This window comes from Macrotis lagotis, chromosome 1 (genome assembly GCF_037893015.1).
Source record: "Macrotis lagotis isolate mMagLag1 chromosome 1, bilby.v1.9.chrom.fasta, whole genome shotgun sequence".
Lineage (NCBI taxonomy): Eukaryota > Metazoa > Chordata > Mammalia > Peramelemorphia > Peramelidae > Macrotis > Macrotis lagotis.
Window position 1 is genome coordinate 176,741,283 of NC_133658.1, and position 16,264 is coordinate 176,757,546.

Consider the following 16,264-nt stretch of genomic DNA (forward strand, 5'->3'; position numbering starts at 1 on the left):
GCTTATTATTATTTATAACAGTCATGCTACTTACTCTACACAAAAAATTTCAGTAACTCTTTACTGATAAAGAAAAGTTAAGACTCTATTTAGCATTTAAGACCTTCCAAACTCTGGCATAATTATACTTTCATAGCCCTATCTCTAACTCTTCTCCAAATAATCTACGGTACAACCAAACTGGGTTAATCTTTAAATGCCAACACATCTGTGTCACTATTCAGAGGTACTTTCCCCCCATTCCTGGAACTCATCATCTTTTCTGAGAGAGGGACAATTGCATTTACTCAGTTTTTTAAAAGTGAGTTACCTAGGCATAGATTTTAAATTAAATCCTTATTAAGTTAAAATAAATGTCGTTTTGTTTTTTTTACTGAAAATTGCAGTACTTGGAATTTAACAACTTCAGAATTTTCAATATTCCTTCAAAAATCAAGAAAAATTTTTGGTTGTTGCTGAGCTGCCCAACCAATGATTTTCTTTCATAATAGTTACCACAGTCAGTGTGTTAAAACCAGCTCTTCCCAACAGATGGCCCAGATCACTGACAGCCGTGAAGGGAGAAATATGTGGAGAAAATCCTCCTTCCCTTTCCAGTTCTGCTAATTGTAAAGAACATCGAAGCTCAAAGAGTGTATCCCCTCCAAACATCGCACCAATGAATACTCCATCTGGTTTTAAAACATAATGAATCTGTAAGACAAAAAAAAAAGTTCAGAAAAAAATACGAATCCCAAAGTTCATTTTACTTACATTTCTCCATTCATTTAGAAGGGATTTATTCTTGTTTACAGTAACTTAACATTTCAAAATTATCATTACATATGGCCAGGAGTAGAGTCATTCATACACTTAAACATTTGTATAATCTAAAACAGACCTGTCCAACCTTACTTTAAAAATTTTCTATTGAAACAATAGACAATATATTTTGATTTACCATTTTAGTGAGTGCTCTGTAATAGCTCGGCTTTGTTTATTAAAGCATTTAGTAAACCCACAAGAGGCCCTATTTTGGACAGCCCTGATCTAAAACATAAATGAGGATACCTGTCTCTTTTATGGAAAAGAAGTCTCTCACTGATTATTTTCCTGCCTTTACAACTAATTTCCAACTAATAACTAACAGATCAATATCAGAAGTAAACTGGATAACCACATTCTTACTCTAAATTTTCAACAACAGTTCAAACTATATTAAGTACTTGGAAATACTTGGATCTGATAAGAAAGGGAGATCCTTCTCTAAGGCAGGGCTCATTAAATCAACTTCCAAGTCAAAATAAAAAATCTGAATTTAACATTCTAATATACTAAAAAGCATTATTCAAGACCATATACTCCACTAGCCCCTGACATCTGCCTGACTATGTCACCTTTTTTGTGGCTTTGCCACTTTCTGCCTGTTGAACAAAGTTACTTTTCAAGGGTTTTTTTTATTTTTTTCTTTTTATACACTTTCTTCAGCCACACACTGAAGAGTGTAACAGAAATTTCACATTATACAGTGATTTATGAAAAAAAAATGAATTTTCCAAGAACCTTGTGGTTAAGTGGTACGGATACTTGCCCATAGCCCAAGAGCTAATAAGAGACAGAGTTGGCACAGTTTGTCTGAGATAAGAAGCTATATTGTCTGACTCCACATTCAAAGTTTTCCTACTACATAATGTTGTACATAGCTCCCAAGTCTATTATATCAGCCAATTATCTTCCTCCCATCCTCTAGATCCTTAGCTTTAACCACTGACTATGTGTTCTCATCAACTATCCAATGGAGGAGCTCAGGAAGAACTCCAGCTAGAATGGCTGAACTAGCAGAGGTTCAGCAAGTTGTTCAACCCCTAGGGTCTCAAGCAGGGAGTTGGTCCTAGGGTCTATGGCAGTAGAGAGCACCTCATCAATACCTGTTTCAATTCATCCAAGGGCACCTAACAATGAGAAGAACAAAGACCACATGCTGGGGGGATAAATTCCTGGATTAGCAAAGTGGCATGTCCTTTTTACATGTGAACCAGATCAGCACTGCCTATCTGTACTACTCATCTATTCTCAAGATGAAGAATATCTTTCTTTTGTTCCAGTCCAGCTTCTCTCCTACACATAAATATTAGATTCAAATATATGACTTTGAGAAACCTGGTAATTCTTATCACCTGTTTCACCTCTGTTGATACTTGTTGATGCCATTCAGATGGGAACCCTGGTCATCCTATCACTGGTCTATGTCATCCATTTAGCCCTCAGCTCTAAGGCCAACCTTCAACAATACCAGGGAGACATACTAAACAGAAGCTGGTCATTCTCAGTTCTCAATGGTCCACTCTCCTATATATTCTACAGAACCCTGTTCTTCCTGCCCTACCTAATTTTTAGTATCCCGATACCATGCTAAATGACCAGGATGTTCATTATTCTCATAATCTTTTCATGTGAGACACAGTTCAGGAGTTAACTGCTTCAGGAGAATGTCAAGCTCAATATCCTTCTGGGTATCCCCCCCCCCCAATCTTTGGCATTATCATAGCATAAATAGGCACTCTACTAAATTTCTAAAGGGACAAGAAGTTTGTTCCTCAGCTACTTTCTCCAAACTGATCTGTCCCTTTTTTGGTAGAATGTCATTTCCTGGCTCAGTGATGAAATCAGAGTATCTGAGAACAGATTAGGATTTAGGAAACTTTCATCTTTTTGTGGATAATAGACTCCTTTTATGATATCTATGTTTTCCTTCTTTTTAAGACTGATCTTGTTCAAATGCTTGTTCAGAAGTTAGGCTGGCTACATAATTCTAATTCTATACACATAACTTCCACTAAAGGGAGTGTCAGATCATTTTAAAAACAGCTTCCCTTCCTGAACAAAAAAACAGAAGCAAAACTTGTCATCTTTATCCAAAGCCATCTCCCCATTCTGGCTTCTTTATTTCTGTAAACCATGTTCTTTCTCTTTCCATTAGGTTAATTACCATCAAACAGTAAAAAGAACACTCTGGAATTAGAAGACCTGATTTAGAATCCCAGCTCTATTATTTATTACTTTTCATTTGATTCTAGCAAAGTCCTTTAATCCTTCTAGACCCTTGGTATTTCTTGACACTACTCTCTTGGTTCTCCTCTCTACATGAGTGACCCTTCCTTTTCAGTCTCCCACAGGCATATCATCCATATCCTTCTCTTTATCCTCTCATTTGATCTCATCAGTTCCCACTGGTTTAATTATCTATCATCTCTCTCCAGATGACTCCCAGATCAATCCTAGTCTTTCCCCAGTTTCCAGAACTACATCACTAACTGCCTACTGAACATTTTGAAAAGTATATATCACTGGTATCTTAAAACTTAACATGTCTAAAATGACTCATTTCATTCCTCACAAACCTATTGCTCTTCCAAACCTCCTGGTTTCTCTTAAGGGCCTCATTATTCTTCCAATAATCTAGATTGACCCCTTACTCCCTCTCATTGTACCAAATTCAATTGACAGTTCTCATAACCATGTATTCCACTCTATTCTCACTTTACAATATTAGTTCAGTCCTTTTTCACTTCTCATTTGAACTTGCAATAACCTCCTAATTGGTTGCTCTACCTCATTTCCTACTCAATTCACCCTCAAGTTGCCAAAAATGATTTTTCTGTGCTTTAAGTACAGGTCTAACCACGTCATTATCCTACTTAATAAACTCCAGTTGCTTTCTATTGCCCCTATGGGAAACTTCTATATTTGGCATTAAAATGTTTTCACAACCTGAATCCAAACTCCTTTTGCAGCTTTATTACATGATTTCCTTCATGAATCAGCCATACTCACCTTGCAGTTTCTCTCCCAGAATACTCCTCCCCCTCCCTAACTTTTATTATACTCTTCTCCACTTCTGAGATGGAGCTTTCATTCAAAGTTCAACTGAAGAGCCTTCTTCTCAGCTATTAGTGCTTTCTTCCAAAAACTATCTTGCTTTAGTTTTTGTCTGAGTCTCCACACCAAGCACAGTCCTTATAATCTACTACCTAAAAAATTCTACTGATTCCCTAAAAAATGGTTTTTTAAAAAAGCCTACACATTTTATGTCAAGAAATAATAAATGAAAAATGCTCGAGGATTTAAAAAACTGGGAGCAAAGTAAAATCAGTCTACTGATCAGATCTACTGAAGGACCCCCCCCAAAAGGAAGAGTTCCAGGAATATTCCAAAATTCTAAAGTTCCCCATACCTCACCACTGAGTCTACTGTTGGTCTCAGCAAAGTTATAATCTAGCTGCAAACAGCCAGAGACTGGAATCAGGTGTCACTGGAGGTGTCAATGGCAATATTTCCACCTACCACTTCCCCTTGAATAATCTTGTAACAGTAGCTCAAAGGTTCTGTGCTCTTCAGTGACCAGGGAATAGCCTATTTTTTACTTTTAGTGGGAGAGTATTTGCAAAAGGAAAGTGGGTATGGATGAATTGTGATCTACACTATTTATAAACCCCTATCTTTCCAAGCTCCTTGTTAGATACCCAACTTTACAGATCTTTTTATTTCTTCCTACACACTATCTGTTGCAAAGACACCAATCAAATTCAAGTCCTTTTCACCTTTTGGATTATTAACAGAGCCACTTAAATTGGCCTTTCTGTCTCAACTCTTCCCCTCTTTATTCCATCTTCCACAGTCTACAAAGTGATATTCCACAAATACAGGTCAAATTCTGTTAGTCTTCTACCCAATAAACACCACTGGCTCACTATGGATTCATATTTATTTTATCCTTTTTTAAAATTCTAGTTTTCTAAGTTTTATAATGTATATAATTGACAGAATCAGAAAATTTTGCAATTAGAAGCTACTCAACAAGTACTCGGCCAGTTTTTGTCATAAGTCCTTCAAGGTGGGGGAACCCACTAATTCCCAAATAAGTCCATTCTAGTGCAGGATGGTCGGTCATACTTATTTGGCAATTATCCTCACTTTCATCCTAAACAGCCTCTATACAACCTCCACCCACTGTTCTTGTCGTGTCCTCTTGGTCCTATCAGGACATATCTCATCCCTCTCTTCCACAGGAGAGCCTTCATACACCTGAAGAGAGCTGTCATGGTTCTGTCCTCCATCTCAAGTCTTCTCTTCTCCAGGTCAAACATGCCCCACACTTTCAACCTACTTGACTTGGATGGACATTCTCTACCCTATCAATGTAGTTCTTAAACCACAGCATTCAGAACCAATACAATAATTCCAAAGATAAGATGCATCTAAAGGAAAGTATAACAGGACCATCACCTCTCTGTTTCTGATATTTCTGATATTTCTCCTAATGAAGAAGTTGTAACTCTCTTTAACATATTAGTGACTCTGAACTTGAAGTACACTACAACTCCCAGTATTTTTTAAGAATATTTGCTGTGGGGGCAGCTTGGTGGCACGGTGGATAGAGCACCAGCCCTGGAGTCAGGAGGACCTGAGTTCAAATCTGGACTTAGACACTTAATTACCCAGTTGTGTGAAACTGGGCAAGTCACTTAACCCCCACTGCCTTGCAAAAAATTTTAAAAAAAAGAATATTCGCTGTATAACTCCACCTAATAGCACTTAAGAATATAATAAAAGCTTGTTGACTGGTGTGAAGTTGATTTTATAATTATATGGACAATACATTGGTCCACTTTGATCATTTATAAATAAGTAAATATTGGTGCATTGGAGATGCATGCACATTATATTTTTTTACCCAAAAGGAATGTGCAATCAAAAAAATTTGGAGAATACTAATTTCTACCATTAGTTTATAATGTTTCTTGTACCTGTTATATAGTTGAATAACTTTTCTTTTACATATTTAGGCTATGTTTTCTTAAGTTTTTAATCTTAAAAATAACTATTTTTTATAATTCTCAGTATCCCTCAGACCATTTACTAAAATACCATGCATAGTCAGTTCAATAAATATTGATTTTAATTCTAAAATAACACTCCAAATATTTTATTTATAAGCAAATTTCAAACTAAATCATTTTAGTTTGTGTGGTTAAATTAATTTCTTAAAACTTAGAATGACTACAAGTATATTTAATGATGGGCTCATAATAGTATTAATACAATAAGACAATGTATCAAAATTTTTTCTCACCTGTTTAAATGCTCTAGGAAGGTCATTCACCCAATGCAAACTGAAATATAAATACAAATTTGTTTTAGTTTAATGCAAAAAAGAAAAGTTAATCTTGAAATAAAGTGCCTGAAAACAAGTGTACTAACAAGTCCACTTGGGGGCTCTCATTTTTCAAGAGGCATAGGGACAACTTGCAAGTTTTCAATTACCTAAACTCTATTCTAGTAATTTTCATCATTTTTATTAGAAAGAAAACCTGTGTTCTAATCCCACCTCTGCTAATGACTAGCTATGGGATCCTTAAGCAAGCAATTTCAACTCTGTAGACTTCATTTCTTTATCTGTAAAATGAGGGAGTTGGATAAGATGATCTCTAAGGTCCTTTTCTAACAAAAAAATTCTAATCTGTACAACATCAATCTGTAAGGAAGAAATTCATTCTACTAACTTTACTTGAATTTAAACCACCTAAATGGGTAGTATGGCATAAAGAAAATAGTGATGGATTTAGAGTGAGATCTAAATTTAAAATCATTGTTCTCTCCTTAAAAAGGCTAGTAGTGACTTGTTATACTGTTTCTATATTAGCTAAAGTAAGAAAATTAATTCCCAATGCTACGACAGCTAACACTTGGCTTAATTGTTAAGGTTTCTACTTTAGTCCAAGTTATGTTGTTATCAAAGTCTTTGTTATGAAAAACTGTAAAAATAAGGCCTTATTTACAAGTTCAAATAACTTAACTATAACAATAAAATATTTGAGTTCTAAAATACTGTTTGATAAAGGTTTTTCAAATAGGTTTCAATAGTTGAAAAGTACAATTTGTTAGCAGATCTAAATATTCCAAAGTAAATGCAAAAGACAATTTAAAAACATTTACTGCTGTTTGATAACTCAGTGACTTTAGATAATTTGCTACTCTTTAAAAATGTCATTAACATAAAAGATTATATGTAATTTAAGTGTGCATCCTATTGGATACTGTTCTGTTCAATATTTAGATAAGAACTGACAGAATATAGCAAAGAATTTAAGAAACACCATACATTGTTGTTTGCCATTTGTGCATTCTATTAGCTGATTTGTAGTCAGCTATCTAGATAATAATTATATCATTTTTATTGATAAACTACAAATATGAAATAAACATATATCACACAAATCTAAACTGATGGAAATTGTTATAATCCTGTTTTAGGTGGAAAGTATTAGCATCTGCTATAGTCCAATATGTACTATGTTAACAACAACAGTATGCTACTTGGTGAGGTTACAAAGATAAAAACAGGAGACTATATGCACTCAAAGAGCTTATATACTAATGTATTCATTAACAACAGTAGAAAGAGTGTCAGGCCTGTAGATAGGAAGACTTTTCTTTGTGAGTTTGAGTTTGGTTTCAGACATTTACTTTGCAGCCTTAAGCAAGTCATTTAACCCTGTTTGCCTTGCTTCCTGTTCTGTTAAATGAGCTGGAGAAGAAAATGGCAAAGCTCTTCCATATCTTTGGCTATTGCCAAAATTCCAAATGGAGGTCATATAACTCAGATGCAACTGAAAAACTACTGAACAACAAACAAAATTCATATTTATGTCACCTTATATTTAAAAGATCTCAATATGCTAGAGAGAAGGGTATCAAAAATATAAGTCATCAGCTGCCTTTGGAGGTAGGTTCCCACTCAGTTCTTTAGGCAGAAAGGCTGGGTAACCAGTTATCAGGGATGTTATAGTAGGAATTATTTAGAGATAGAGAAGTTTTTGAACCCTGGATCTATTTTAACCATGTGAACTTGCACAAGTTCCTTAGGTTCTCTGGGAAAGTTTCCTTCTCTATAAATCTAGGGATTGCACTGAATTATATATCTAAGATTGCTTTTGCCTCTAAATCATATGATCCTATCAGTGAAATGATTTGTTCCAGGTCAACAACAGGTTAATGAGAAAACAGAGACTAGAACTTGACTTCTTTTCTAGCAGTAGATGACACTAAACAAATATTTCTTTAAAATTTTTGTTTATGGGAGCATACTGTACATTTCTATATTTAAAAGGGCAGAAATAGTGGGAAAAGATGTCCTGACAATAATGAAAATGGATGTAGACATGGCTTTTGCTAGTGAAAATGCTATGGTACACCTATGTGGAAAAAAATACACATGACTAGGGAACATGCATGGAGAAATTGCAATAATCAGCTGCTAAACTAGAGAATGTGACATTAAAAGACCCATAATGTTTAAGTTGAGAATTAGAAGACAGAAAGGATAGTATATAGCTAAAAAAAAAAAAAAAAAAAAGAAATTGTCCTGAGGGAAATCTATAAACAAAAAGGGTGAATAATGGAAAAGTTAGACTACTCAATGTGTTGCACAAAGAGATCTACTTCTTATTTTCTTTACTTTTCTAACCAATGTCAAATTGTTTTGGGAATTAGGTCTGGCACTGCTAGGTTCCTTCAAATCCATGTCTTTATTATTACCTTAAATATTTTTGCCTCCATATGAACTTTATCTTTTTTTTTAGTTTTTAAAAGTAATTTTTACTTTTCACATTTTTTATTAGTGATTCATTTTATATATTATAATATTTTCCCAATTGTTTATGTCTTTCTACTTTCTTTAAAGGTATATTTATATAATTCATATATTAATCTTGAAGACAGATCCCAATTAATTTATATACTATAGTTATTTTAAATGAAATTTCTCTTTTTTTTTCTCCCTTCCTACTGGGTTCTGTATTATCTGCTGATATTATGCAGAATTATCTGCTGATATTATGTGGAAATGCTGATATATGTGGGTTCACTTTATATTCTATTCATTTTCAAAGTTATTTTTTTCAATGAATCGATACAGTGTGAACTATTTCTTCTTCTCTTAAAATTAAACCTTTGTGGCAAGAATTATTGATAAAGAATCAAAAGAAATAAAACTAAAAAGAAATGCCAACCTTAAACTGCTAACCACCAGATCAAATGTATTTTCTTTGAAGGGAAGAAATTCTTCATCAGCTAACACATGGACAGCAGGTATTTCCGTTTCTAAGGTGTTTTTCTATAATTAAAAAAGTTTGAGATTCATTTCACAGAATGTCAGTTACCATCACAATCATCATTATTTAACTTATAGTGATAATGCAATGAACTACATACCAAAACATTTTCTGCAATATCTGCTTGGAAAAATTTTCCAACAACTTCCTGCAGAAAAATAATGCAAATTGGTTGTTCATAAAAATACTTTTATCACTGAAACTGCTAGAGAATAAAATTAAAAATACCAGTGATTTGTCAGCAATTAAGAATCTTAAAAGTAAGAATTTCTAAATTAAACAAGTACAGAATAGCTAAATTCAGCGAGATATAAGATAAATTTTAAAACATATTCATCTTCACTAACAAGATGGAAAACATTGTTGTGGGTAATGGCAATCTAAAACCGTAACCTCTTCAGGCACAGAGAGAAGGGAAAAGATAGGGTCCAAATTCCAGGGGTCACTGAGGAGTGTTCCGATATCTAGAGGCAGCAACAGCCTACCAAACTTCTATCGGGATTATATAATATAAGCTCGAGGGCAAGGAATGTTTCATCTACTATTTACATTCCTAGCATCTTATTTACAGCACCTTGTACACAGAGGGTGCTTAATTAACATTTCTTAAACTAAATTGAAGAATCCAGGATGTCCAGCATAGTACCTTATTAAGTATTACAGTGGTTGTCTGCAACTAAAATTATACCTGCCCCTGTCCTTTATGGCTAGAAACACCCCTATCCCAATAGCAGCTAGAAACTCTCCAAGTGTGATGTGTGGTTAGCATCAATCTGGCTTCCAACTGTCCAGAGAGGATAGTCTAATCAAAATCTCTTGTGATCTTTGCAGTTAAGGGACTTTCCCTTGACCAGCACAAAGGAAGTCATTTACCAAACCTGACCAAAAGTTACCTTTGTGATGGTTCATCCTTCATTAACAAGTTATTCTAGATGCAAATCCATGCTTCCCATTATGCAACTGCTGATATGTCTAGGAACTAGAGCTGTACATTCCCCATCCCTCCTCCTGTTCTTTCCCTGGACAGAATCTTCCATACTTAACTCCTCCCAACTCCTCCCTTGGGTGGAGTTTTCATTTCTCTTCCTCTTTCAAGTCCATAGAATGACCATCACTCCTAAACTCAAATAGCTCCCACTGCATCAATAAAAGTTTCACTCAAGGAGAGATTTGGTCTTTCAGGTAATTCTTAACAATAAACTAGCTATCCCACTGCACTGATAAATGTTTAACAACCAGCTCTCCCTCAGCATATTCAGTGAGCAGAATTTGAATGATGATTCAATTCAATTTACAATGCATGCCTATTCTGCAATGTCTAACAAAAAACAGAAACATAAAAACTGAGTATTTGTAATCATTATCCCAGGTTATTCAGTTAGTTAGGTAACTCACATTTATTAAGCACCTATTCTAGTTTCAACTTCACTATTTCTTGTCGTAAATCACTGATAGTTTGAAAGTGATAAAAATGAAAGAATTATAGATAAGTTAGTTTTTTTTTAAAATAGATATATTACAACACTCACTGTACCACAAATGTAACCATCCAAGAAAACTGATTGTAGAAACACTTTTGTACTTATGACAAGTAAAAAGAAAGTGAATAGTTACTATTAGCTTTTAGAAAAAAAGAAGTAAAATCATTACAAATAAAAATGAAAAGAATCAGTGAGGTTGAAAAATTGAAAATGGATTCTAGCATTTTTATGCTTGCTCAGTGTGTGTGTAATATAAACAAAAAAATTTTAAATATTATACACATTTTTCATTTTATAAGGACATAGATGACAATACTTTACTTAACATGTCAACAATTTTATCATTTCTAAAATTTATCACATAAATATACCTTATTTAAATGACATGCTATATAACCTCTTCCACAGCCAATATCCAAAGCAAGGGGAAAATCTCTAAAAAAGGGGAAAAAATGACATTTTGTTAGTACATGTGAAACAGTTTCCAAGTTAACATTTTCATTATGTTTTTTGTTCTAGTTATCTCCAGGTTTAAGATTGGCTCAGTATTTGAAAGGATCTGAAAGATGTGGACTGAATACCAAATTGAAAGTTTATAGTTGGGGTGGCTAGGTGGCGCAGTGGATAAAGCACGGGCCCTGGAGTCAGGAGTACCTGGGTTCAAATCTGGTCTCAGACACTTAATAATTACCTAGCTGTGTGGCCTTGGGGCAAACCACTTAACCTCATTTGCCTGGCAAAAAAAAAAAAAAGAAAAGAAAGTCTATAGTCATTGCTTATGAGGTAAACTGGACAGTTTAGCAAAGTCATACCAAAATGACTTGCTTCCATTTGAATTGTCTTAGGAAGATTCCAAAGATCACCTGGCAAACTAAGATACACTGAGATATCTCAATCTAAACCACTAAGCATTAAAACTCTCTACAGAAAGTACAACTCCAATGAACTGGCCACATTGTTCAAATGCTGAAAGTACATTTGCCCAAAAGACTATTTTACAGAGAACTCAAATGGAGGTAAGATAAAGTGATACAAGGACACTCTCAAGGTCTCTCTGAAGAACTTTGGAATCAAGTGTGGGAAGTGGGAGACAGTGGCACAGCACTACCCAGCATGGTGTGTCTGAATGAAAGAGAGCACTATACTCTGAGTGAAGCAGAATTGCTGGAGTTTAAAAAGCAACATGAGATGCACAAATTTAGAGACATATCCAATCCAAATGTTCAAGTAGATTATTTGTGCCCAACCTGTGAGAGCCTTCCAAGCCTGTATTGGTTTGATCAGCCACATTTGAACACAATGTAGTCTGACTCTAAACATAGGGATATCATTTGTCCTCTTGAGAGTGAAGAACAATCAACCAACAAGGGGATTTATTAAATTGCTATATTTATTTAAGGCTCCAAAGAAAAGATATGGATCCTAAGGGCACCATCAAACTAAGAAAATAGCATATCAATATTGTATGGCTTTATAAAATATTGCTCTTTTACATGGAGCAGATTAGTGCTGAAAATAAGCTTGGTTATATGAAGAAAAAGAAATCAACTTGTAAAGGATATAAGATTTTGTTTTTTCCATATACAAACCCTTTAATACCTAGAAAGAGTTGTAAACGTTGAAAATTTAATAAAAATTGCTTAAGTTTGTATGAAAAGAATTACTATTTTCAAATGGAATTTAAGCAGTTTGTGACAGAATATGCAAGTTCCGGTATAATTATAAAGACTAAATAAATCACTTTGCAAAATATGAAGGAAGACACTTCATTTGTATGTGAATACTCTCAATGGTATATGTGAAGATACTAAATTTCAAGAACAATGAATGTAGTTGAGGATCTTTAAAAAAGCTCAGAGTATTATGGTCTATAAGTCATTTCATAAAACTTTTAAGACTTAAGAAATTAGGGGCAGCTACATGGTGCAATGGATAGAGCACAGGCCTGGGATCAGAGGGACCTGAACTCAAACACTGAATAATTGGTAAGTCACTTAACCCCACTGCCTTGCAAAAACAAACAAACAAAAAAAAGACTTGAGATTAAAACTAAAAACATCAGATTTCATTTAACTATTTGAAGAATGAAGGATAATTAAATAAGGATTGTTTATTTTTTAAGTAAAATTTATTGAGATGTTACCCCATAAATGAAAGATGAGACATAATGTCAGAAGGTTTTCTTTAAGCCACTAGAAATGGTTAGAGGTCAAAAGCTAAGGAAAGGACAAATGAGGGGCAGCTAGGTCTTGGATTCAGGAGTACCTGAGTTCAAATATGGCCTCAGACACTTGATAATTACTTAGCCCTGTGGCCTTCAGTAAGTCACTTAACCCCATTACCTTGAAAAATCTATAAATAAATGAATGAATGAATGAATGAATAAATGAATAAATAAATAAATAAATAAATAAAGGGCAAGTGAGAAAGATTCAGCTCTGGGGCAAAAATAGTTCTACGGGAGCTTTTTGAAATTACAAGTAGCAGGGGCAATCAGTTGACAATATGGTTTCAACTGCTTCAATTTCAGCAACTTTCAACTATTGCTCTTCATTTCCACCTATTAGTTAAGAGAAGTTAATCCTCCAAGTACCTGTTGTTCTTTCTGCCCCTCTCTTCTCTGAGAAAAGCAGAAATGAGAAAGTCAGGTTTTTGCAGATGTTTTTCTGTAGTATAGCAAAGATGATAACATAAATTGGAATTAGCAGAATGCTGGTGAGTGGACAGCTGCATAAGTTTGCTTGCTTTGACCAAAAAGTCAATTTGTACTGTTTTGCTTTGAAATTTTGTAGAGGTAGTAGAATATTCCTTCCCTCTCCTGTTACCATTCACTACACGAATTTATCACCACTTGAGATCCTGGTGGCCATCAATCCCTATTCTCCCTCCTTCTTCAAAAAGTTTAGTGCTGTGTTTACTGTTTCTTAGTTACCTCCTCACCCTCAAGTGCCTGAGAGGTATGAGAGAAAGTGTAGCTAGTACTATAAAGTATAACCAGGATAAGCAGCATTAGGGAGAAGTCAGGTATCAGTAAATGACAGAAGATAGAAGAAAAAATTCTTCTTTTACACGACTAATATGGAAATATGTTAAACATGATTGTACATGTACAACCTCTATCAGATTACTCGTTGCCATAAGGAAGGGGGAGGGGAGGGAGGGTAATAAAACATATGGAACTGAAAAGCGTACAAAAAAAAAATCAATGTTGAAAACTATCTTTGCATGCAATTGGAAAAAAATAAAATAACATATAGGACAAAAAAAAAAAGATAGGAGAAAGAGAGAGGTGAGAGTAAGTTTGTAAATTATAGAGCAGACCTTCCAGAGAACAGAAGGGTTGGACAGAGCTAAAGTGGACTTTGAGAGGGGTTGTGACAGATGGGAATGAGGGAGGAAACAGTCAAGGTTGAGGAAAGAACTCTGATATTAATATCTGAGGGATTTGATAACATTAATAGGAGAATAAAAGGAGATAGAAAGTTGCTAACCATTGGGGAATTAAGTGAGGAAGAGACTATTACCACACAAAGAACAAGAAAGACTATAAAGGAACTGTGAAATGAGAAGCCTGCAAAGAGGGTAGATTAGAAAGGTAGAACCCTGTTCAGGAAAGCCTAGAATTTTTCCCATAAAGACCTAGAAAGAAAAGGAAAAAGAAATTTTTGGGGGGGATTTCTGAATTTGTTTAGGAAATCCATGGGTGTAGAGTCATTTTTCTAGCCCAGGTCATTACAAAAAGATAGATAAAGATCCTTGGCAGGGATAAGTCTAGTCAGAAGAAGACCAAGTAGAGCCTTGAAGTAAAAGGATTATACTAGGGTATGTATCAGGGCCATGCGTTGTTTAGGATTGGGGTAGGGACAGGCCTGCCAAGAGGCTATTCAAGGAATAGTAATAGGAGTAAATTAGTAGCTTGGTTACTCTTAACTCCAGAACAGGGTCCAAATTCCAGGGGGCACTGAGGAGTGTTCCACTGTCTAGAGGTAGCAACAGACTACCAAACTTCTATCAGGGGATGTGCACCAAGAGGGAGCAACAATCTACTGGAGAACCAAAATCAAGCATAAGTGATGTCAGTCAGACCTGAACCAGCTGAAGAATCTTCAAAATTCAGAAAAGAGAAAAATGATCAGACTTGACCCTGACTCAAGACCTCATAGGGAGCAGGACATGCTGATATCCAGCTAGAGCCACTTTTGAACACCTTCAAAATCAGACAAGTTAACCCATAAGGAAGTGGCTGGATTTCAGAGATGACGTAGGATCAATCAAGATCCAGATACTGCCAAGAGAAGTGAGGAAAGCAAGGTTCTAATACAAAGTCCCAATTCAATTGAGGTTGGAAGAATGAGCCAACAGAAAAAGACTCCCATAATAAAGTACTAATATTTATTCATTCAAACATTTATTAAGTATCTTCTATTTGATAAGTGCTGGGGACATTGCCCAGGGAGTTCAGGAGTAACAGGAGACAACAAGCAAACAAATATGTACAAACAAGTAAGTATAGACAGGATAAATAAAAAAACTAACAGAGGGAAGATACTGTAAATAAGAGGGGTAGGGGAAACCAGAAATCAGCAGAGAAAGGAGAATATTTCAGGCACAGAACAGTCAGAGAAGATGCATGGAGCTGAGAGACAGAGCAGCTTGTTTGTGGAAAACCAGGAGTCAATGTCACTGGACAGAAGAGTACATGTTGGGAAGAAAGGTTTAAGAAGACTGTAAAGATGGGGGGTGGGGAGGGGAGACTAGATTAAGAAGGGCTTTGAATGCCAAACAAAGTAGCTTGTATTTGTTTCTGGAGACTATAACAGGAAGCCACTGGAGTTAATGGAGTAGGGGAGGGACATGATCAGGCCTTCATTTTAGAAAAATCACATTAGTAGCTGAATGAAGGATGGATTGGAATGGAGAGACTTATGCAGGTGGCATGAGGTGATGAGGGTCTGTTTCTATCAGAGGAGCACCACAGGAATATACAAGAGATGTTGCAAAGGTGAAATTAGCAAGCCTTGCTTGGCATCAATTTGATAAGGAGGGTGAGAGACAGTGAGGAATCCAGGATGATGCCTAGCTTTGAACTTGAGGGTTTAGGAGGATAGTGATGCCCTCTATACAATAACAAGGAAGGTAGGAAGTGAAGGGGTTAGAGGGAAAGATAATTAATTCTGTTTTTGACATACTGAATTTAAGATGTCAACTGAACATCTAGTTTGAGATGTCTAAAAGGCAGGTGGAGATGTGATAATGGAGAGGACAGAGTCTGGAGAAAGAAAGTAGAAAATCATCAGCATAAAGATGGTAATTAAATCCATAGGAGCTGGTGAGATCATAAGTGAAAGTAAAATAGAGGGAGAGGAGAAAGCAATCCAGGACAAAAGCCTGAGGAATCCCTATGGTTAGCAGCCATGATCTGGAAGAGGAACTAGCAAAGGAAACAGGGAGGTGGTCAGACAGGTAGTAGAAAAAATAGGAGAGAAAATGTCTTGAAAACCTAGAGAAAAGAGTATTATTAATAAGTATTATTATTAAGAGTATAATTATAAGGAGTATTATTAAAAAGATAATGATCAACAATGTCAAAAGTTGAAGCCACTGGATTTGTCAGTTAAGAGACTAATGATA

General features: G+C 35.2%; 1 protein-coding gene across 2 annotated transcripts in view; it reads right to left on the bottom strand.

Moving 5' to 3' along the window:
* The window catches only part of NDUFAF5 (NADH:ubiquinone oxidoreductase complex assembly factor 5), a 31,285-nt gene that overhangs the window by 11,632 nt on the left and 3,389 nt on the right, over window positions 1-16,264 (bottom strand). The window contains exons 3-7 of one of the 2 annotated variants that reach the window (XM_074209424.1): window positions 11,005-11,068; window positions 9,253-9,300; window positions 9,051-9,154; window positions 6,113-6,152; window positions 496-693 (exon numbers count right to left, since the gene is read on the bottom strand). In XM_074209424.1, the coding sequence (XP_074065525.1) occupies window positions 496-693; window positions 6,113-6,152; window positions 9,051-9,154; window positions 9,253-9,300; window positions 11,005-11,068 (454 nt within the window). The remainder of the gene's footprint in view (window positions 1-495; window positions 694-6,112; window positions 6,153-9,050; window positions 9,155-9,252; window positions 9,301-11,004; window positions 11,069-16,264) is intronic. The other variant, XM_074209425.1, reaches the window with a different exon arrangement.